This window comes from Leptonychotes weddellii, chromosome 6 (genome assembly GCF_054177405.1).
Source record: "Leptonychotes weddellii isolate Sample4059 chromosome 6, ASM5417740v2, whole genome shotgun sequence".
Classification (NCBI taxonomy): Eukaryota; Metazoa; Chordata; class Mammalia; order Carnivora; family Phocidae; genus Leptonychotes; species Leptonychotes weddellii.
In genome coordinates this window covers 14,686,240-14,708,861 of record NC_138374.1, presented here as the reverse complement: position 1 = coordinate 14,708,861, position 22,622 = coordinate 14,686,240, and the positions used below count along the sequence as shown (strand labels likewise).

General features: G+C 55.3%; 1 protein-coding gene across 5 annotated transcripts in view; it reads right to left on the bottom strand.

Moving 5' to 3' along the window:
• Positions 1 to 22,622, bottom strand: part of AFAP1L2 (actin filament associated protein 1 like 2) — a 94,698-nt gene that overhangs the window by 10,283 nt on the left and 61,793 nt on the right. For all 5 annotated transcript variants that reach the window (XM_081823468.1, XM_081823470.1, XM_081823466.1 and 2 more), the window contains exons 3-10: positions 20,556 to 20,630; positions 18,865 to 18,959; positions 12,847 to 12,937; positions 7,302 to 7,507; positions 6,198 to 6,377; positions 3,656 to 3,745; positions 2,307 to 2,391; positions 1,186 to 1,290 (exon numbers count right to left, since the gene is read on the bottom strand). In XM_081823468.1, coding sequence (XP_081679594.1) covers positions 1,186 to 1,290; positions 2,307 to 2,391; positions 3,656 to 3,745; positions 6,198 to 6,377; positions 7,302 to 7,507; positions 12,847 to 12,937; positions 18,865 to 18,959; positions 20,556 to 20,630 — 927 coding nt within the window. The remainder of the gene's footprint in view (positions 1 to 1,185; positions 1,291 to 2,306; positions 2,392 to 3,655; positions 3,746 to 6,197; positions 6,378 to 7,301; positions 7,508 to 12,846; positions 12,938 to 18,864; positions 18,960 to 20,555; positions 20,631 to 22,622) is intronic.

Genomic DNA, 22,622 nt, shown 5'->3' with positions numbered 1-22,622 from the left:
GGCAAGTACCCCACTTGCCCATCACAGTTCTCTGGACCGAAGAGAACTCTGGGTCAAGAAAGCAGGGAGCGCAGATGCCAAGTCCTGGGAAGGAGAGCAACTATGTTCTCTGTCACCCTTCCCCAGCCACAGGGGACAGGAGCACGCTTCTCTGCTGGAGAGGCTTTCAGCAATAATCCAGCCACATCTCGCAGCGACTCACTGAGGCCAGCTCTCTGTGCCAGTGTGCCCCCCGAGGCTGCAGGCAGGGGCCGGCAGAGCTGGGTCACAACCCCGGTGTCCTGGCCAGCGAAGCAAGGGGCTCCAAAGGGCAGGCCCCATCTGCTGACCTCCCATTCCACCCACCCACCCTGCCGGCCTCAAAAACTAGAACTGGACTAGGACTTGGGAAAGGGGCCCAAGGCTGGGACACGGATTCCACGAGGAGGAGGAAAAGGCCTCAAGGTGGACAGTAGCAGCCTTCGGGCCCCGGGAAGAGCTCTGAGCCATGAGTCCCAGGTTGGGGGCCCGGACAGAGGCTCCCCCCGGGTATTTTCTGGGAAAGGCCTCAGTTTCCTCAAGACAGAATGAGGGGAGTAGAGATGACCTCTGTGAGCCAAGCGGCACCCAGACACACCCTCTGTATCAGCAACGTGGGCTTCCGTTGTCCCCTTAATGGTTCTCACTGTCCCCATCTCTGAGTCCTAGCTCCTGCCCAGGGTGGTGGGGGGACGCCACCTCAGCCCGCTCAGCCCCTGCCCGACCTTCAGGGCTCAGATCCAGGAAGCCCCCTCTGACCTCGGGGAAGGAAAGGTTCCAGCCCCGAGTCCGTACAGCTGAACTTTCTGACAGTTCAGGCCACATGCTTCGGGGTCGGAAGCCACCACGGCGCTTGGGCTGTGAGCTCTCAGGACCATGTTCTCCCTCTGCCTGGTCCCCCTTCCCTCGCACTGCTTGCCATGCTCCTTCAAGACTGATCAAAGGCACATAACTGTTCAAAGACCACGGGGAGGACAGCAGTCGGGGACCAGTCACTTGCACAAAGGATCGAGCACTGCAGCAAGACCGGGGCCGGTGAGGCGTAGTGAACCACCCGCAGGGAAGGGGGACAGAAACGGGAGCCACAGGGCTGCCGGCCCTAGAGATGCTTAAAGCGAGCCCTGAACCCTCCGCGTGCGCTGTCCCAGCCGCCTTCCCGGTTCTTACTGGATGTCTCGAGGGACCGGTCCGGAGGCTCCAGCGAGGTAGATTTCTTCCTGCCCAGATTCATTAGGTTGCTCAGTTTGAGGCCAGGGGAAGATTTCTTCTTGACTGTCGAGATGAGAGAAAAATCTGTCAGCATTGCACACAGCCCGCTGACACGCCGCGAGGAAAAGCGGGGACGGCACACCCGTTCCCGCTGCCTCTGCCCCTCCGTGTGTGCACACACACACGTGCACACATGCGTGCACGTGCGTGCAAACACGTCTGCCCCCCAGACCAGGAGCCACAGTCCAGGGTCAGGTATCCCTAGAAACACACACTCAAGAGAGGGACACCAACTCCATTTTTTAAAAAGATAATTTCTATTTTTTAAAAAAGATACAGGGCGCCTGGGTGGCTCAGTTGGTTAAGCGACTGCCTTCGGCTCAGGTCATGATCCTGGAGTCCCGGGATCGAGTCCCGCATCGGGCTCCCTGCTCGGCAGGGAGCCTGCTTCTCCCTCTGACCCTCCTCCCTCTCATGCTCTCTGTCTCTCATTCTCTCTGTCTCAAATAAATAAAATCTTTAAAAAAATAAAATAAAAAATAAAAAAAATAATAAAAATAAAAAAGATACATTTATTTGAGAGAGAGAGAGAGAGACAGCAGAGACAGGAAGGGCAGAGGGAGAGGGAGAATCTCAAGCAGATTTCCCACTGAGTCTGGAGCCCAAATGTGAGGCTCGATCCCACAACCCTGAGATCATGACCTGAGCCAAAATCGAGTTGGATGCTCAACTGACTGAGCCACCAAGCGCCCCACACCAACTCCTCTTATAGACTATGTCAGCACTTGAGAATCTTCACAGAATGTGCTGGCTCAAAGAGAATGGGTCTAGGGTCAGCAAACAAGAAGAGATGCGAGACTATTCTACCCCTGGCGATTCATAAAACTTGACCGCGATTTGCTCATCTCTCCCTTTCTCTCGGGTTTATCAGCTGTATTATTTCCAAGCAGTTTATAAGTTGGAGGCATGTTGCAAGCAGCTGCTAACAACCCATTAGGGTTGAGCCAGACAGCCACGTCTCACAGCCTGGGACACCATCCCCCTCCCAAGCCGAGGCTGAGGGCCACAAGCGCTCGTACCCTCTTTGGCCTCTGGGACCTCAGGGTGGCCATCTACGGAGCTTCCGTATTCCGAGGCTGACAGGTACTTCTCCGTTGTATCTAGCTGTGGAAAAGAGGGAGACAAGTGGGTGATCTTGTCTGGGAATGGTTACCTCAGAGATCACAATAAAGGAAACTAAGAGACAGCTTTCGGATGTAGGCTAGGGGTCACCGCGGAGTCCGGGTCACTGATGGCACATCGGCCAGGCTTCCCTCGGGCTCTCTGGGGGACCTGCCTTCACCTTCCCTTTCCCTGCCCCATCCCGGAGATGACCCTCTTCTTTGGGCCTTAGATTGACATCCCAGCTGAAGCTCACCGTGAGGCTGGGAACCACCTGAGCATGAGGAAGGCTTTTAAGAACTGACAGCATCATGAACACATCAGGCTTCAGAAGAAGGCCAGCTTGTCTACACAGGGTCAGACCATGATTTGAGCCCTGGCTGGAGCACCCTCCATCCAGACCAGGTGCCCCACTTATAACGCTCTCTGGGCCCTGCTGTGCATGTGTTTAAATACGGATAATATCCCTGTCTACATCCCCAGGGCTGTTAGGGGACTTGTGAGTTTCTAGAAGGGTATGGTGGCTGTTGTTAGAATGTGAAGCACTCAGAACATTCCAACCAAGCTTCTCTCAAAGAACAACTCTGTCCAGACCTCTGAGAAACACGCTGAGGGACTCCCAACCCACGGGACGGGGCTTAGGCGGGGGCTTGAGGACTGCTATACCTCGCCAGGGAACTCCATGAGGGATGACCTGTGACTTCCCGAAGAAGGGAGCACCTCCTCCCCACCTGAGACATCTACGTACCCTCTGCCTTCTTCCCTGCCGGGGCCTGGGAGCCCAGGGTGAGGCACAGTGACACTCTGCTCTGTGCACTCCCAGGCTCCAGGGCGCCTGTTTATAGATACTTGGGACCTGGCATGCGAAGCCAGAGGGGTCAGCCCTCCCCTCTGCCAGCACCGCCCCAGGGCTCCATGGAAATGAGCAACAGAACCCTTTGGTTGGAATCAACATGGGGACAGTCTCCCAGCCCCGAAGCTTTACCAGGAGTAAATGCGAAAGAAGAGCCTCATAGCATGAATTTCCCTGCTTAAGAATGGAGGGCACGCTGACCTTGGTTCCAATAAAGCGTCCTGCACCCAAGCAAGAGAATATCAACGTCATCAGTTTTTCTGCCAACCTGAAGCTACTGGCCCTTATCCATGCACTGTACGTTTCTTACTCACTGGGCTGAAGTGCAAAAGCAAAGATCTCAGTCTCATACTTCTAACTTCTACAGAGAAGATAAGAGAATTGCACTCTCTTCCAGGCAGGACAAAGGCTTACTTTCTGACAGTTCAGGCGCTGGGCATCTGGGCTGTACTGATTTCCCTCGGACGCTCCTTCTGAAGGCAGGCCACTCACCTCCTGGATGACCTGAAGGGAGAGAGAAGCCATACGCGCAGGCCCTTCAGGCCTGGACTCGCGGCCAGACCGCAGCGGAGCCCCTCGCGGTCAGGGGAAGTGGATGGCGGTGAGAGAGAGGGGGATGCATGCTTTCCAAGGAACAGCGACTCTCCCTCCCACCACCAGCACCTGGCCTGGGACTGGGTAGGCTGCAGGGGGGGGAGGCTTGTCCCTTCGGCCCCCTCTCCTGCAGACCCCCACGTGTTCTGGTGGTGAGCGGGGCGGGGGGGCTGCTTTACAGCAAAGCCGAAAGACGGCCAAAGCTGCAGCCCTCAGCTCTGCGAGGCCCCTCCTTGCCCTCATCCGGGGCAGGGATGGCCGTTCAGCTGTGGGTATGATGAAGAACTGCATCAGCTAAGGTCCCCCCCACCGCCCCCGGCTTTTCGGGGGCCATGGAGCTTGCTGTGGAGAGCCTCCCACTGCTCGGGAAACAGGCCTGCCAACTGCCCGGGGCCAAGACTGGCTCTCCAGACTTGCCTGTCGCGGTCCACCCCACCCTCCTCCAGAAGGAGCCTTTTCACTGGCACCCAGGTCAGAGGAAGCTCTGGCCACACTAGGCAGAGGGTAACAACCCCGGGCAGATAGACAGACACACACACACACACACACACAGCCCATCCAGAGCCCTTTGGACTCAGCAAGAGTACTTTCAAAGACCCTCCTTTTTCAGTCTCTGCTTAGAGCAGTTTATGGAAACAAGGTCAAACGTAGAAAAGCCAAAGAAGCAAAGGAAGACTGGCTATGGGGATGGGGAAACATACAACTTCTTAGATGGACTCCAGGTCGGGACCTCGGTCCACGTGGTGGACCAAACACGCAACACGGCGCTGTGGGAAGTCTGTCCACTAGCTGCGTGACCCCGTCACCACACCTGTAGGATGGGGCACAGCTGTGCGCCGGGGGGGCTGTGAGGACTCATGTGTAAAGGTACCATCCTCATGAGCTGGGGCCTAGATACGCGGACACCCTAGGTGGGGGAAGCACGCAAAGCCTGGAATCCAGGCTTGAGGTCTTCTCTGGGAGAGTCCCGCCCGTGCTTTCCTTTTCTGGGGTCCTTGTCCCATACTGAGCATTTCCCACCCATGGCCATCCACCTGTCCCACCCTGTAGAGCTGGGGCACGGAGGCCAGGGAAGGGAGGTAGGTTTAACGAAACAGATACGTGTAGATGGTGAGAGCCCACCACACAGGCTCACCAGTCCTACCGAACCGCAAGAGTGTGCAGCTTCTCGGAGTCAGACCCTGACAGCCAGGCCCGCCCCTGTGCTCATCCGAGCAGAGAGGAAGAGGACTCTGTGTGGGCCGGCGGAGGCTGGGCCTCCTGAGAGCATTCTTGTCCTCGAAACCAGCAGCAGGGGTCTCAGGATGAGGGCATGTGAGTCGGAGAGGGAGACTGGGGGTCAGAGGAAGGACAGGTGGGTCTGAGCAGTCAGAGGAACAGGCTGGGAACAGGGAACTGGGAGCAGGAGCATCGTGTGTGTGTGTGTGTGTGTGTGTGCACGAGCGCGCACGTGCAAGTGTCTGTGTGTACATGCAAGTATTTGTACGTGTGTGCGTACAGATGCCTGCAGGTGTTTGTGTGTCTGTCTGCAAGTGTGTGTGCAGGTGGGTGCACGCAGGTACATGTGTGTGTGTACGCACAGGCAGATGGGGAGAGAGGGCAGATCCAGGGCTGTGATGGAGGAGGGGGCAGCAGGAACCAAGGAAGGACGGGACCTCTCTGGCTCTGTCCGGCCTCACCAGGGGCCCTGCTGGCTTTGGAGCTCCCTCGGCGGCCAGGGGCCCCTTCTTGGTGCAAACCTTCTACCTTCTGGTCAAGCTTTTCTTTAACACGGGGCACACCAGGCTTCGTCATCCCTGGGGCTGGGCCACGTTCCTGCGGGCAGACCTGACCATCCGCATGTGTGATGGTAGGACAACAGGACTGCGGCCAGACAGTCGTGGGTTTGAAACCCGATGCTGCCACTCCCTCGCCAGGTGACCTTGATCTGTCACCTCCTCCGTCTGAGCTCTAATCAGCAGCCCTACGAAATGGTGATATTAACATTGTGCAGCTCCGCCCGGTGTGGTCAGGTGGCTTGTTTGCTCCAAGCGCACGGCCCTTGGTAAGTGCTTTCCCAGCGACCCTGCCGTCTAGCGTCTTTAATAAGGAGGCTGGTGATGCCTCTCCAGCAACCAAAGGGCAAATGAGTCTCAGCTAGAGCCGAAGTCCAGGCATAGCGCCGGGTGCTGTGATCCTCTCGTGAGGACTGACTGCTACCACTTAGAACACAGGAGCCCGGAGAAGGTGAAGGACTAGAGATCCTTTACCCCTGACAACAGTCCTCCCTTTTAGAAAAAGCCAGGGCGTCGGAACTGAGGCGCCCCTGGGAGCCCTGCAGGGGAGCAGGCATGTGTCCCTGGCAGCCCGGCGCCGCCCTCACCCTGAGCCACTGCTCCGCTTGGTCCCTGCTCTGCAGGCCTAGCACGATCACGTCAGCGTTCATTGGCGTGATCTTCAGCTTGTGCTCCTTCTTCCGCACTTGCTTCTCCTTGTGGATGACACTGCTGCCCAGCAAGTTCACGTCCAGCTGCGGGCTGTGGTCCTTGGAGGATTTGTAGCACTAGAAGGGAAGAGAAACGCTGTGCCGCTCTGCCAGGGCCACCGGGCCTGGCCGGGGTCTGCAGAGACGGGTCAGCGGCACAGCAGGACCCCCCGAGACCCCCCTGTGCGTGTTTCTCGCTTACCACCCTCCGGAAGGGGTGCGGAGGGAACGAAGGCCAAGCTCATTAGCTGCTTAGTTAGGAAGATGAATTGCAGCAAAAAAAAGAAGGGGACCTGCTTCCCCTCCCAGACAAAATACTTGGCCCCTGTTTGTCACGGGTCTAAAGGGGGCCCCCACAGGGCTGCGGAACAGGATTCCCAGAAAGAATATCTGCGCAGAGCAGGGCGCGATGTGACCTGGGAAGAAAGCGTGCTCATAATGATTCCAAGGAACTTCAAGTTAGAACATAAAACTGAATTGTAATTTAGAATAACAGGAAATAGGGCTGTGGTCAGAGTAATATCTTCCGTTTCCTTTATGGGTTTTGTCTTCTAATCAGTGATCCAGAATACCGTGACTTCTGAGACAATGCCTCGGATTCCAACACTGCAACAGGTGAATGCAGCGGCCAGAACCGGGGCCGGGGGTGTCCTGACCGGGCAGCAGGCTCTGCCCCAAATGGCCAGAGGTTGGCATGTGAAGAAGAATGAGCCCTCCGACCAGGGGGCAAGATCCCCGGAAACCGCGTCTATGTGGCCGGACTGGGGGCCGGGGGTAGTGATCCCAGCCCCCTTGCAGAGTCCTGTGAAAACCATTAGATTTTCTTAGTGAAGGAGCACATTCACCCCTGCACAAGACATCCTGCACACGATTTCAGGTTAGGGAGGAGAGAAAGCCTCCAGAGAGAAAAGGCTCCAACCGCCTGGTATCAGGGTCCATCTCCCCGACTCCCCCCCGGCCCCAAGAAAGAGAAGACGGGAACACCACAGGAGCCCAACTGACCAGGAGCCTGGTGTCCTTGATGACGCAGAGCTGCTTGGCCCACTGCCCCAGCCACTTCTTACGCCACAGGAAGGCACAGATGCGGGCGTCACGCATCAGCTCGATGCTGGCCTCAGGCGAGGGCCACTGGTATGGCGCCGACTTGCCCTTGCTGTTTTCCTCTTCATCGTAGGACTCGTAGGAGCTGCTCACAGCCTCTCCGTCCTCTGCAAGGAAGACCCACGCAGTCAGGGCCCCGCTGGGTGGGGGAACCTTGGTCCAGGAGGAAGGGCAGCCAGGGGCCTCCAGGCCACAATCCACCCCCCCCTCGGCTCTCTGTGCCCTTGAACCACCCTGACAGACACCAGCCACAGACCTGGGCAGGGCAGGCCCGGCCCCCAAGCCCCCTCAGTGAAGCTTCTTGGATGTCCTTCCTGGCCACAGACACAAATCACCCAAACCAGGAGTCTCTCCCTTTTCCTGCTCAAATCTGTCATCCCAGGCTCCAGAGAAACCTCTGACAAGACACTGCCCACAGGTGACCGTCCCGCCTGGGGGCCTCCGTATCCTCACCTGAGGGATTTAGCAGTGGCGGGAGCCTGGCACCCGGGCATTCTAAGGGGCCAGCGGAAGGGCCGCCATGCGAGCCCGAGCTGGGCACGTGGCAGGCCCCCGACGGTGGGGCCGCCTCTGTCCCTGGTTTTGTCCCCAAAGGAGGGGCTGCAGTTTCTTAGGGTGGGATAAACCACAGCAGGAAATGGCTCTGAGGGGAAGGCGGCTATCCGCCTTGGTCACAGTCCTTTCCCCAACCCACTCCAGCCTCCCCAGACTCCACTCGCTCTCCCTCCCCCTGCACACCTCCCAACACCGACAGCCCCTTGTGCTGGTTTCCGCCTCCGATGCTTCCTCCACCTCTGGCGACCAGCCAACCCCATGCATTTGTTCTGTTCAAGAGGATCCCAAAGCTCACCAAGCACAAACCGTGTTCAGTTCTGTGCACACTCCCCGTGCCTCAGTTTCTGTTCCCTGCCGCCCCCCGCCACCGTACCCTGTGAGAGTCGCTCTGTTCTCCAGGCCCCATTCTGCTATTCAAGCCCAAGCAAAACTAGGTGAAGAAAAAAGTAAATCAGTAAAACCCCAAAAAGCAGAACATGGAGAAAAGAGAACCTCAGGACCTCTGGTCCAACCCCCCTGGCTCAACACAGGAATCCTGTCTGTGGGAACCTTGCTGCTGCTTCAGCCTCCGCTTGAATTCCCTCTGGATGGGGAGCTCACTACCTCCTGGCCACTGGCTACTTCCTTCTATGACTGGGAAGTCAGGCCACCATCTACTTCCCTGTAACTTCTACAGACTCGTTCTGTCGTCCTCTGGAACCAGGGTGAATGTATCTCCTCTAACATCCCCTCCGATCCCCTTCAGAAAAAAGTCAGCCCATGGGCCCTTAGCCTTCCCTTCTGCGGAAGCCCCTTCTACTCGGTGCACTAGGACGACAGACCACATTTGACTTAGAATACAGAACAGCAGAACAAGGCCACTGCCACGGTTATCCAGCGACAGGGCCAATGAAAATGTGTTTTACTCTGTCTAACAACCAGCTTTCTCTAACAGCAGTGTGGTACTGCTCCCCTTCTCAGCTTAACAGAAAAGTTGTGCAAGCTCCTAATCTCACACCCACAAAATAAGCAAAGATGGGGAGGAGGGGCGTAGCCAATGGGAGATCCAAACTCTCCCGTTGCTGGTAGCAACGGAAATGCACACACGCCTCTCAGAAAACACTCTGGCAGCCTGTTGGTGCCAGAGCCTTAGAAACACCCAAACCCTTTGACCCAATTACCCCAGTCCTGGGAGTGGATCCTAGGAAACCAGAGAAGGGAGGGGGGAGGTTACACGCGTCAAGATATTCATTCCAGAGCCATTTACAGTCAGCGGCAGGAGAGCGGGAAAAGTGTGATGCACCCGCTTCGGAGCAGGCCGCGCAACCACCATCCCTGGGACCTCTGAACACTAGTCTGTAGCTCAAAAAATACGATGGTAAGTGAGGAGGCACAATTAAAATTCCACGAGCGGAAGGACTGGTGCCGAGAGGCAACAGGACCAACTCAAGAGAGCTGATCTGATCCGGTGAGAGGAGCAGGGGGATTTTATTAAAAAACGAAAGTCCTCCCTGTCAGTATGGTATAGTCTATACAATAAGGGAAATAAGAAGAACGATGCGGTGGCATTGGGATGCCTCCTTCTGCAACAAAAATTAATAGAGGGAGGTCACAGAGTTTAGCAGGAAGAAGTTGGCCAAATCCCCCCACTGTCTGTGCTTCTGGGGTTGGTCCGTGGAGAATTCTAACACCTGCCCATCCACCTCCAGGGGGCTGTGGGGAAGCCGAGAAGAACCAGCAAGTCACTGTACCTCAGACTACCTGGAGTAGCTTAGGGGAAGCTTAGGCGAATGTATTGTCATTTTATCATTTATCTCTAAGAGCGATCATAGCAGGGCCATGAATGTAGGACAGACACGTGGCTTCCAGGGGTGACAGGACGAAGAGGAGTGAAAGGCAGGAGGCTCAGGTAATTCCATCCCCTTTCTTGCGTCCCTGGGCGGACCGCCCCCCACCGTGTGCTGCTGGAGGTCTTTGGGAACACAGGGCAGAACCACCGTGCAGCGCCCTGGTTCTTTGCCCGTGCATTCGGATGCCCCTGGAGGGGTCTGTGGAAGGCAGAGTGAGTCTCTCCTTCTGGAAGGGTGATACACGGCGTGCACATGCAGGACCCATGCACAAGGCGGGGAAGAGGTCAGAGGCCGCCCTCGGGGCATGCATCCGAGCTCTGAGAGCCCGGCAGCAGGCACAGAATCACCGGCATTCCAGCTCTGGGGACAAGCAGTACCCAAGGTGATCGTGGCGTAAATGACTCCTTCAGGCACCTGCACCCATCTGGGGACTCCAGTGGGGGAAAATCCGCCAGAATGACCTGTGTGAGATCCAGAAGCACAGAGAAAGGCGAGATGGAGAGAGACAAGATGAAGAGAGGGACAGACCCAAGTGCAGAGAGAGACACACAGCGACCCAGATGTGGCCACATGGCTGCCTGTCCACCGGAAGCATGGGCTTCTCAGGACAGGCCCCAGCCCCATCAAGGACATCTTTTCCCAGCCCCTTCCCCTCCAGAGACGACCATGTAACTACTCGTCGCCAACACAATGTGGGTAAAAGTCACTTCAGGCTGGTACTTTTAAGAAGCACGCAGGGGTTCTCTGCTCACTCTCTGCAGAGGATTCTGTGGCCTTACAGGGTGGCCGAGCCCACACTGGAAGGAGCCTAAACTCCCTACTGGACCAGTAATACCCACGCTGTTCGTGAGACAGAGATTCGTGTTGTGTCGCTATACACTGCAAGGGGGGTTATTTGTTCCAGGAGCTGCCACGACCCCAGCGCGAGACCTCATGGCCGAGTAGCTGACCTCTCGTGCAAGCAGGACCAGCCCTCCCATCTGCACAGGCCACCAGGGCGCTGATTAAACTCTCACTCGGAGAGAGGGGCCTGACCCTTGAGAGCAGTGCGGGGACAGCGCTGAGAAAGCAGGACAAGCACCCAGGCGACTGGTCTCCTGTGGGAAGTCTACAAATCGCTGGTGGCCGACGGCCATTCCGCCTGCCATGACCTGTCCGTCTCCCTGCTCAAACAGCCCTGGGGGCGTCAAGCAGGAACTAGGGGCAGCCAGCTGGTAACGCGGGTGAAGCCCTGCCTTGGTGGCACGTGCGACCAAGTCTCGGGTCGTCCTCGGTCCTTGTCCTGGCAGGAGATGAAAGGCAGCCGACGGCTTCCTACCCACCTTGCCGGCTGCAGTCTGTCCTCACAGTGGCGCCCCAGGCCTGGCTAAAACCAACATGAATTCACGGCCGAGACAAACACTGAGAAGCTCGAGCCCACTTGTTCACGACGAGATGAAGCGCCTGCCCCAAAAACAGGCCCCCGGGAGCGTCTGGGATGCAGGCCCAGGCTGGCATGGGCCACACCCGGGAGAGCAGGGTCTAAGACGCACGGAGGTACCCGCCGTGGTGACTCACAGCCTCCACCTTCCAGACGCTTCCAGACGCATCCAGACAGCAGCGCCGCACCCTCGGCTTTGGTCTGCAATCACGGCCCCGCCGGTGACTCGGCAACATCCCACACGCTCAGCGGGTTCAAGCCCACAAAGCCAGCCTCTCAGAAAAAAATAACCTCAACCCAAACAGGCCCTCACCTCCCACACAGTTCCTGCGACCGGAGGCAGTAGGTAAAGTGTGAAGAAAGAGAAGGATCCGACGTGGCTCCAAGGGACTGGTCCCCTGTGATCTCTCGTCCTGCTCTTTACAGAGCAGGCAACACCCTCTTCAGCCAAGTTCATTCCTACCACCGAGGCCCCCTGCCTCTTACATCTGCAATCTGCTTTATGCTTTCAAAGACCTTTCACTTAGCAAGGAAGGAAGCTGATGGAGGTGAGGAGGGCAGAGTGAGAGGATCAGAGTCCAGCTGCCTGGGGGCAAAGGCCACAACACTCTCTTTCTTCCAGAATTTGTGGGGCCTTTCTGCGCTATCGAATCCCTACCCAAGAGCCTTTCTGATCTGACTAGCCCAGGCTGAGCACCACTGGCCGAGGACAGAGGGGTCCAGCGTGAGCCCTGTCCCTGTAGCACCGAATGCCAAAGTTGGGTCAGTCACTAAGTAACCCCCCAATGGCTTACAGTCTTGTCAGAGAGAAGCCAAAGTCCTTCTTGTGGCCTGTGGCTGACTCCTTTGTCCCCACCTCTTGTCTCTCTCCTCGCTCCAGCCCCACTGGCCTCCTCGCTGCTCCCAAAGCACGCCGAGCACCCTCCTGCTTCAGGAGCTCTGCATGTGCTGTGCAGTCTAGAACGTTCTTCCTGCAGGTCTCTGCCCTCCCCCACTGCCCACTTCATTCAGGAATCAGCTCAAGGTCATGCTAGCAGAGAGCCCCTCCCTACCTAAAATAACACCCTCTCCCACCCCAACCCAGCCCCTGTGTTTTCGTTCCCAACACTGTCTCATCCCCTGACATGACCTAGGTTTATTCGTTTTCTGTCTTTCCTCACAGAGTCTAAGGGCTGCGACTCTGGACTCTCTCGAGCTCTGCTGAGTTCCTGACTCCTAGAAGCATGCTTGGCATACAGCGTGAGCACAGTTAACTATGAGTCCAATGAAAGCCACCCTGGAAAGGGCTCTGGCTCAGCCTGACCACATTCCCCTTGCTTCCAAGTGCCCCTGGGCCAACACACCTCTCCTCCAACACATTTCTGTGCTGAATCCAGCACCATCCGGGTGGGAAGACCGAAAGCCTCAGACACAGTAAAGCAGCTCACCGTGGACCATCCCAAGCCCCTCCTTATAGGCAGCCTGGGTCTGCGGTACGGCTCAGCTCCCCACCAGAGCAGAGGCCCAGGGCTCTGTGGCCAGTTCTCGATTCAGGCCACGCTCTCTGGAAACGGCAGCCCAGGCCACCCTCTGCGTCCAGCACTGGCTTCTGTGCAGGCAGCGGTGGTCCCCATCTGAGCCCCAGCCCTGGCCCCGGATGTACCATTGAGGGATGTGTCGTACGGCTCAGCCTCTTCATAGTAACCCTCTGGAGACTCGATCTTTGGGATGGAGAGCTGTTTCCGTTCTGGAATCTGTGGTATGAACAAACAAACATTTTCAGTTGGATTCACTGGGAACGACTTGGAATTAACCCTTTGGGTGGAAGGAGGGGAGCCTCGAAGAAAAAAAAAAAATGCCAAGCTGGACACCAGCCGGCCGGGAGGGAGACCATGGAATGCCACAGCTCCCACTGGCCGCCACGTCCATTGGTTTGCTTCCAGTGGAGGGCCATGGGTGTGCTGCTTAACCTCGCCAAGTCTCAGCGTTCTCATCTGCAAGATGAGGTTCAAACCCCCACCACACACACAAAATCGCATTGTGTACATGACGTGGAATGCACCGAAAGGTCCAGATGGTCAGGCTGTAATGGCTTCTAAACAGCATGTACTTTCTAAAATGACAAGGGGTAGTGAAATGCACATGGAGGGAGATGACCAGGGTTCTAAATCCTAAATTTTTAGCATAGTAAGTTCAATCGTTCGGTCAGCAAATACTGGATGCTCCCGCACCCCAGCTGGGAGGGGCACATCCAGATGTCCAGGAGTCAGCCCTGGGGAAGATTCAACTAGGTAGTGAATCTTCAAGGCTCCCCATCAAGTGCATCTTGAGTTGTGTTCTACTAGATAAGGTCAAAGTTCTGTGGGAACCCGCAGGGTGTGAGGAACATTCACCAGCTAGAGGACACGATCTTTGAGCTGAGTCGCAAAGATGACCCTGAGCTAATGTGCACAATTTGAGATTTAGAAAAAAGAATATATGCAGGTATGTGGAAGCATGGAGCATGAAATCCTCTATTCCTCCATTAGACTATGAAACTAATCTTAGGAGTAATAGCAGGGGAGAACAGAAGAAGTTGATTGGTGCATGAGTATTACAGGTCATAAATGTGCAAAGATCCATCCACACGAGTCTCTGGCGTCTCCCTGAGTCATGCAACCCCTAAGGAGGGCTAAGGGAATATTCATAATGAGAAAACAGAAATGGCAAAATCTGAAATACATTCTGACTTCTGGTTTTGGAAAGTCCTTGTGCGGGACATTTGGGCGGCTTCAAAGGAAAGCAGTAGAAAGTGGTGGGGGTGGGGAGGAGATGGGAGGAAGGCAGCCAACAGAGAGACCCTGGGCTCAGATGGACCTCTGGGCCTTGGAGGATTCCTTGCCCTGCTGGCAGGAGAAAGGAAGATCTAGAAACCCCAGCCTCTGCAAATGAGTTTATTTGAGGGATCTACGACAGAGAGAGCTCCCCTGGTCTTGGCCCAGGAGATGGTGGGTGAGCAGTCAGCCTGGGCTGGGGTCCTACTGTCCTATCTGGGGGTAGAGCACCAGGGAGTGTTTTCTGAGAGTCTCCTAAGTTTGACACTGTAAAAAAACACCTATAAATGAAGAGGCGGTGTAGGGCAGTGGTCGGAATCCGATCTCCAGGGCTAGGGTCTGAATCCTGACACTGGCACATCCAAGCTGTGTGACCCTGGGCAACTTACTTGACCTCTCTGAGCCTCAGTTCCTCCACTGCAAAATGGGGAGAGTAGAAATACCTGCCACATGGGGTCACTGTAAGGATTAAACTCTGCCCAGCACTATTATTCAATACATAGGAATTTTTACTAACCTAAAAAATATAAAAGTATTAGTGAAGGGAAAAAGGTCGCCTGCATACATGTTTGGTAGAGGAAGAACAGCTGTATCCTGAGGAGACGGAGGAGGAGACGTTTGGTGTTGCCCAAGCTGAAGCCCAAGCTCAGCCTCATTAAAGAAGACAGTCTCCGCTCTCAAGGCTGCCGGGACAAAACCTAAGCGCTTGAGTCAAGTTAAAGGATAAAACGATTCCCCCCAAATCCAGAAGAGAGTCACATAATTACACAGGTATAATGGTCTGTTCTCCGAAGTCCACGGAGCGAGAACTGCTAATTGCTCAGGGTTAAGAATAAAGGAGCATTATTTTAATTGTCATCGTCATTGTGATGATCCAGGTTGGAGACACTAAGTGAAGAGGCGGAAGAGATGTGACTTCACAACTGGAAAGAAGGTTCTCAAAATCTACAAGAAGGGACAGGGAAGAAAGCCACCCTGCTCAGCAGGATTTGCCAGAGGTCTGCAAACTTTATCTGCAAAGGGCCAATAACACATACTTAAGGGATTTGCAGGCCATTTAGAGTCTCTGATCTCAGCTATTCAACTCCGGGACTGCAGAGCAAAAGCATCCATAGACAATACACAACTGAGAAGTATGGCTCTGTTCCAATAAAACTTTATTTACAAAAGCAATGGCTGTGGATTTGGCCAGGGGGCTATAGTTTGCAAATTCTGATTTAGACTAGACATGAGAGCTGAACGAGAGCGGTAGCCCAGATGACCTGAGGCATCTCTGCAGTTATGAGCAATCTGCCCCAGTGTGCACTGTGGAACATTCTCAGGACAGGGAGAGCAGATCCGGCCAGCCCTAGCTCCCCAGACTGACCATGGCAAGGTCCTTGTGTGGAGTAAGCCGCTTTCCCCATAGAGCAGCTCACTTAAGCCCAGCGCCAACGCATGTTCGGGCCTCAAAGGGGAGCTGGGGTGGAGATGGCTACACGAGCCAGGAGCAGAAACAATGCCAGCGAACATCTGCTTTTCCTACAGGGACCACAGCATCTGGCTGTGCACACAGCTGCCTGAGTCACTGCTCACGCCCAGGAGGTTGCTCCAGAGCCCTGGTCGCCTCTCGCATTGTCTGCTACCCCACTGCCTCGGTAGGGGACAGAAGGGGACCCAAGCCACCAGAGAGAGAATCAGGGCATCCTAAGCCTGCGACGGAGGCCACCCTCCCGGCCCGGCCACGGGCTCGGAGGACCCCAGGCAGATATCCAGCTTCTGTCTCAGCTCTCAGCAACCCCAGAGCCAGGCCGCAGGTGTGGACAAGCTTCAGGGCACCCTGAGGCTCTGGGGTCAGGGTGGGAAGGGGCTCGGTTTTCTCTGTCTCGGGAAGAGAGGTTACAAGGTCGCTCCAAGCTCACACGGCCCCGCTCGCTCGCTCCCTCCCTCCTGCTTTGATTCTCCTCGTGCAGAGCCAGGAGACTGAGCTGTTTCCCAGTCCACCCTGACGCTGCCCCTCAGGGGGCTTGGACTAAAGAGTTATGGCTGTGGCCCCCGGACTTGGCCAGAGGAGGCCTGCGGGAGGGCAGGCGTGTGCATGCCGGAGGGGGAGAACGAACTCTCTGCGCCTTCCTCACGCTGCCAGTGGGAGTCCCCTAGGGTGGGGGTGGGCACCCCAAACAGGACTGGGAGGGACCCAGAAAGGGCTGCAGTCAGGTCAGCAGCCCTTGTCCTTCTCGGCAGAGAAACCCCACAAGGAAGGACGAGGGCAGTGTCAGCTTGCCTCGTCGGAACCCTCCGGGGCCTGGAGTGCGTCCGCAGGAACACCTGCCTCACGTCTGAAGGTCCCTCTGGGGCGGTGTTATTTTGGGGTGACAGTTCTCTCAACTCCAGCACTGGGTTTCTCTCAGAGGTCAACACAAGCCTCTCCGGGCCCCGAGTGGCCCCCCAGTCATGGCCAACACAAGAAGCTGGTGCTAGGGGAAGGCTGCCGATCACAGGGCCCTTGGGGCTTTCGCATCCATGCCGCAGGGACCCGCAAAGGAGCCGGAAATGCCAGCGCCAGAGTCCCAGCAGCCGCCGGGACAAGGGCGGCCTGATGCTCACTAGGACCTGGTCCCAGCCCCCCGACCGTGTCCGCAAAGTGCAGATTTCCAGAGCAAGTCAGCACCACCCAAGACTCAGTGCCTGTGACCCCGGCCTGGTGGGAGCCTCCCGCAGCAGGTGGTGGCCCAGAAGCTGCTGCCCCAGGTGGGTTATGGTAGGTGGCGATGCTTCTGCTGCCCAAGAGCTGAAGGCCCTGATCAGAATCAGATGCTGAATTCCGGAGAGGAAAGTTCCAGCTCAGAGCAGCCACCTCCCCTCCCCACACCCAGCCAGCAGCGCCTGAGACACACCAGAAAAACCATAGCATCACCCACTGGTTAGCGTGGCAGCTACGGGTCTGGCCTGGAGGGGCCACAACCCCTCTCCCCAGTCCTGGGGCTGAAAGTGAGGGGAGCCTGCAACTGGGAGAACAGAACAGATACCTTCACTCTGCTGCAAAGAAGTGCTTCCGGCAGGCAGGCCGCAGAAGGTCCTGGAGACCAAGAACCTGCATTCAGAACTTGGCCCTGCTCCGTTCCAGAGGCGGGCCCTTGGTCGGCTCTTTTAACTGAGCCTCTGGTTCTGAATATGAAAAAGTGACAAATGCCACACCTCCAGACACATGGTGGGGAGGACCACGTTTGTGTGCACCAGGGCGGCTAGCTGCTCGCTGCTCGGGCGTCAGCACAGTGGGGACACCAGGGCTTCAGGCTCAGGCCACCAAGGCTCACCCAGCCTGAGATGAAGCGTCTCTGCCAACTGTCCCCCAGCAGGAGGCCTTCATGCAGTGGGATACTGTGCCAACTGTCCCAGCATTCCCGAACTGCCTACCAGCTGTGAGAGCAGCCCGAGGAGCCCTGCCACCTTCGGGGAGGCATGGACGGAGGGGGCCAGGCTGGGGTCGGGATGCCCTCGACAGGGACCTGAGACCACAGATCTGCCCCTGGATGGCATGCTAGGAGCTGGAGCTGAACCCAGGACTCTGCTGCCCATAGAAACCCTCCCCACTTCTTGACCCCAGGACCCTGCTACCTATAGAGATCCTTCCCATTTCTCGCCTCATACCTCTCAGGAAACCTCCCCGACCAGGTCCTAGACAGGAAAGAACTTGGGTTCAAATTCTGGTTCTGGCACTTTCTGTGTGTGCAACATTCAGACGCTATAAACCTGCTGATTCGTGGTTTCCTCACCCATTAAATATAAACACGGCTGCCCACCTCCCTGAATGCTGACCGAGCATGCCATGCATAGCCTTCACCTGTCAAATAAGACCATCTCAGGAGACAGATTCACAGTCTTTTAAACACCAGGAAACAAAGGGCCAGAGACCTTAAATGACTTGCTCAAGGTCAAAGAGCTAGTTCTGAACCCAGATCTGTGGGGTTCCTTAATTCATTCCGTCCACCCATCCACCCATGAACAAATACACGTGTATGGCCTACTGTGTGCAGACACAGGCCACGAAGCAGTAAACGAGAGACACTCTCCCTGTCCTGGGAAGCTTACTTCTAGTCTGGGAGGCAAATAATACAAAGACTGTTTTGACGGTGGCAAGTGCCATGGAGGGGTCATTGGCCATGGGGCGGACAGTAACTGGGGTAGGGACGGAGGTGTGATGTCTCATGCGGTCGGTCAAGGAAAGCCTGTCAGTCTGAGAGGTGAGGAGGTGGCAGCCACGGGAGAGCCAGGGTCCAGAAAGCACCAAGTCCCTGAGGCAACACCGACCATGCGGTCCAATCCAGGAACAGGAGGCCAGTGAAGAGCAGGTGCACTGAGTCTGGAGATGCATCTGGGCCAGGCTGTGCAGACCGTATAGGCTGTGGGGCTGGGTTAAGGAACACGGACTTTTCCCCCTAAGTTCAAGGAAAGCCTTTGGCCGGTTTGAAGCAGGAAGTGCAAGGGGATATGATTTACATTTCTAGAAGTTCACTGTGGCCTGAGCTGGTGACCACAGCTAGACATGGCCCCCCCTCACATGGTGCTGGATAGACCTTGGTAGCCTCCAACACATGGCGGCATTTGATGAAGGCTGCTAACTCCCTGCATCTCCCACTCCCATTAGCCTTAGTATCCTGAGTACTGTGGCCCTGGGCAAAGGATGTCACCTGCAGGTAGGCATCCTTTTGTTCTCTCTCTCCCAGTGCCTTGCCCCATGGCCTGCACACAGTAGGTGTGCACACAGAAGGTGCACACAGTAGGTGCTCAGAAAACGCCAGCTACTTGGGGGACTGACTCCTGTGAAAACAACTGGAAGTTCACAGGGGCCCCAGTCAGGAAATCAGGGGTCTCGGATGAACACTTACAATCTTGGGTGGCGGGAGGTCTGGAAGACTCTTCTGAGGGGCCGAAGAGTGCTGGCCAGGCTCCCCGTTGGTCAGTGGGTTCTGCTCCTCGGCTGCTGTGGGCAGCAAACAAGAGAAAGCTTCAGTGAGGGGTGCCCAGCCTCACAGCAGGGCCCATTATCCCGGAATGTCTGGTCACATGGACCATGAGATCTATTTAAGCAGGTGTTAATCACCCAGGCGGGCGGTCCCAGGGAAAACCCAATGTGGTTTTCCCTCCCAGAATAGGGTGCATGTGGTGCCTCAGCCATGGGCAGATTCTTCAGAAGGAACGGGTTTGGGGTTTCTGGCAGGCTCCGCACCCTCTCTTCCACTTGCCCTGTGCCAAAAATGGCCCAGCCGCGGAGCGTTAGCGAGCAGAGAAGCTGCCCTGTGGTCGTTATATTGAGCAGCGCCCAGCACCGACCCTGTGATTCCAGCTCCTTCCATCCCAGTTTCCCCAGAAGGCAAACGACCTTGGGCACAGGGGCAGCTTGCATTGGGTCACTTCTGCTGGGTCCCAGGCTTGGCAGTGGAACGGGAGGTGCCGAAGCCCCACTGGACAACTGGGCCACCAGCCCTCCGTGTGTTTTTTTTTTTTTTTTTAAGATTTTATTTATTTATTTGACACACAGAGAGAGACAGCGAGAGAGGGAACACAAGCAGGGGGAGTGGGAGAGGGAGAAGCAGGCTTCCTGCCCAGCAGAGAGCCCGATGTGGGGCTCGATCCCAGGACCCTGGGATTATGACCCGAGCCGAAGGCAGACGCCCAACGACTGAGCCACCCAGGCGCCCCCCTCCGTGTGCTTTTAAGGAAAAGGTTCCAGAGGCTCTTCTGAGCCTGACCGTTTCAGCCAGCGGCCCAGCCAGCCCCAGGACAGACAGACTCAGATGGATCTGGCCTCGGGGCTTTGGTGGCTGGGATCCTGAAGCCAAGCCTTGAACAGGACCGAGTGCCTTGGAGCACTGCATCCCCACCTCTTGCTAAGCCTCTGCATTTTGGCCACAGGCTGGGGAGTTTGGAGATGGGGCTTCTAAATCCCTCTCCTCTGCAACTAGGCAGCTCTGTAAACCTCTGGGCCTCCCTGAGGTCCTGCCAGACCCACTCCTGAAGGTTTTCAGAGAAAAGGAGAGCAGAACAGAGCAGAAGAGGAAGACATCACGGAAGACACAGTATGTCCTTCTGATGTAAGGTACAATGTTCTGCCAAGAAAGCACCGTTGAGCAAAACTTTTGAATATTAAGGCAGGTGCTAACATCAGCATTTCCATCCTCTGTTACCGCCCCTCCCACCGACACACATAAAATCCAGACTTCTATCAAAAGATATAAAGCTGGGGCATGGAATCAGCACCATACAACAGCTGTTTCCCTAGAACATCTGACTATGATTTCCTACTCCCGGGATGATGCTGGGGAAAACGGAGAGACTTTAGGGCCAGATTCCTTATCCACGAAGGGGACATGAGACCTTTAAGAGGCAAGGAGGTGGCTTGATGAAATATCCCAAAATACATCAACCCAAAATACTATCAACCAAAATGTGAGTGCCAGAAATAACTCCACTGGGCTGTCTGGTGCTGGCTGGGAGGAAGGGCGGGGGGGGATGGGACCAAAGCTGATGCCTGCCCCTCCCAGAAGCTGGCCGAGCCATCAGCAGGGCTCTCCTGTACCTTTGTCTTGGGACTCCGCATTCTGTTGCTTGTTGACGGTCACTTTGTTCATATAAATGTACTCCTCGTCAGAACCTGCAGAGGGAGGTTGAAAGACAAAGGTTTCACGTGATTCCACAATGGGAAATGGTTTCTAGAGAGAAACAGTGTCCCCCGAGACACTGTCATTAGCCAGGGTTCCAGTAAAAGCATACATTTTGACTTGACTGAAAGAGTCCATTATAGAGTTGACAAATTTCCAAACAGAAATGCCAAGTTGCTGACTGTTAGTTTCCTAACTTGGGGGTGGTGGGGGGGGGAGGGCGAGGGAAAAGATAGGTATAGAAGGATAGCTTCAGGATTAAAAGTCTTAACTGGAAAGGCACATGCACCTCGAAGATCTGCCCCATATTCCACCAAGCAGATTTCTCTACGTTTCCTAGCATTTCACTTAAATTGTAAAGTATTTCTGGCGATTTTATTTATTCATCTGAGAGAGAGAGAGAGAGAGAGAGAGAACACAAGCAGAGGGAGAGGCAGAGGCAGAGGGAGAAGCAGACTCCCTGCTGAGCCGGAAGCCCCACGTGGGGCTTGATTCCAGGACCTGGAGATCACGACCTGAGTCGAAGGCAGATGCTTAACCATCTGAGCCACCCAGGTGCCCCTAAATAAAGAAATCTTAAAAAAAAAGAAAAAAGAAAATAAATTGTAAAATATTTCATATCCATCATTCTCACCCTAGTCTGAGTTACTTGCTTGGGCTCATCAGAGTGATGTCTCTGTAAGGTAGGTCACACTGAGGATCTGGAAATTTAGTTCCCATGCCATTGTGGGGGCCTGAGCCCCCCAAATCGTGAGCTCTGGGTTTGGAGGGGTGAGTATGCTGGGAATTGAAAGTGGAGCCCTGCCTGGCACCTGCTCTATCCTGTAGATTGCACCTTACAGCAGCATAGCCCTTCCCTCTTTTAAAATCTTTTTTTTTTTTTTAAGATTTTATTTATTCATTTGACAGAGAGAGAGAGAGAGAGAGAGAGCATGCACAAGCAGGATTAGGGGCGGAGGGAGAGGGAGAAGCAGACTCAGCCAAAGGCAGACACTTAACCGACTGAGCCACCCACGCGCCCCTAAAATCATTTCTGTGTAGGCTACCTTTCCAGCACCTGTCTGGGCAGAGAAATGTTAGTCTCCCAACACTGTTCAGTTTCTTAAGCCCCAAAGACCGTTTCTTCAGAAGATTGCAGAGGAAGCTCATCCTAATGCTCCTCCTTTTAGAAATCCTCCTGCATTTCTTTTTTTGCCCCTTAATTTGCACTTCCTAGAAACATGTGGCTCCACTGGTTGGAGACTGTTACCCAGCGAGGGGACCCATTCAAACCCGGGTAAAGGAGGCAGTTCAGTGTCAGGCCTGTGCCACAGACTGCCCAGCCTCCAGCCCAAAGGCCTGCAAAAACAGAGCCCTGAAAACCCACAATAACACGGGGAGGACACAGCCAGAGGGGTCTTCTGCCCTCAGCCTGCGGGATCACCACCCCAGTGCCCGGCCCTGCCAGGACCCGTCAGCAACATCACCTCATCCTGCAGCAGTTCATGGGAGGGAACTATGAGGTCTAATGTAGTTAGCTACAACTGGTATCCTTCCACTGAGTGAGAGCCAGAGGGGCCGGGTCAGTACCTTCTCCAGAGGAGAGCACACAAGAAGAGTGCCCTGCAGGGGCGGGCAGCAAGCTCTGCCATTCATCGTGTAATTCTGAGCAAAACAGCTACCCCACGTGCCTTGTCTGCCTAGCACGGGAAACAACTGTGATGCACATTGCCTGTTTTTACCAAACTCTTAAGTTTCCAAGGGCACAAAACTCAAATATTAAGGAAGTTGAAAAAGTTAACCCAATAACTAACAAAGATTAAAAATGACAGCCTAAACCATGGGGAATGGCTCAAAGGCTCGATAATGGGAGAAGTTGAAAAAAACATCACACATCAACATGCATAACAACAGTCACCTTTAAAAATAGATGGATTACTAGAGAGTGTGTAAATTGGCACAGACATTTTGGAAGAGATTTTGGAGGATAATTTAAGTGTTCATAT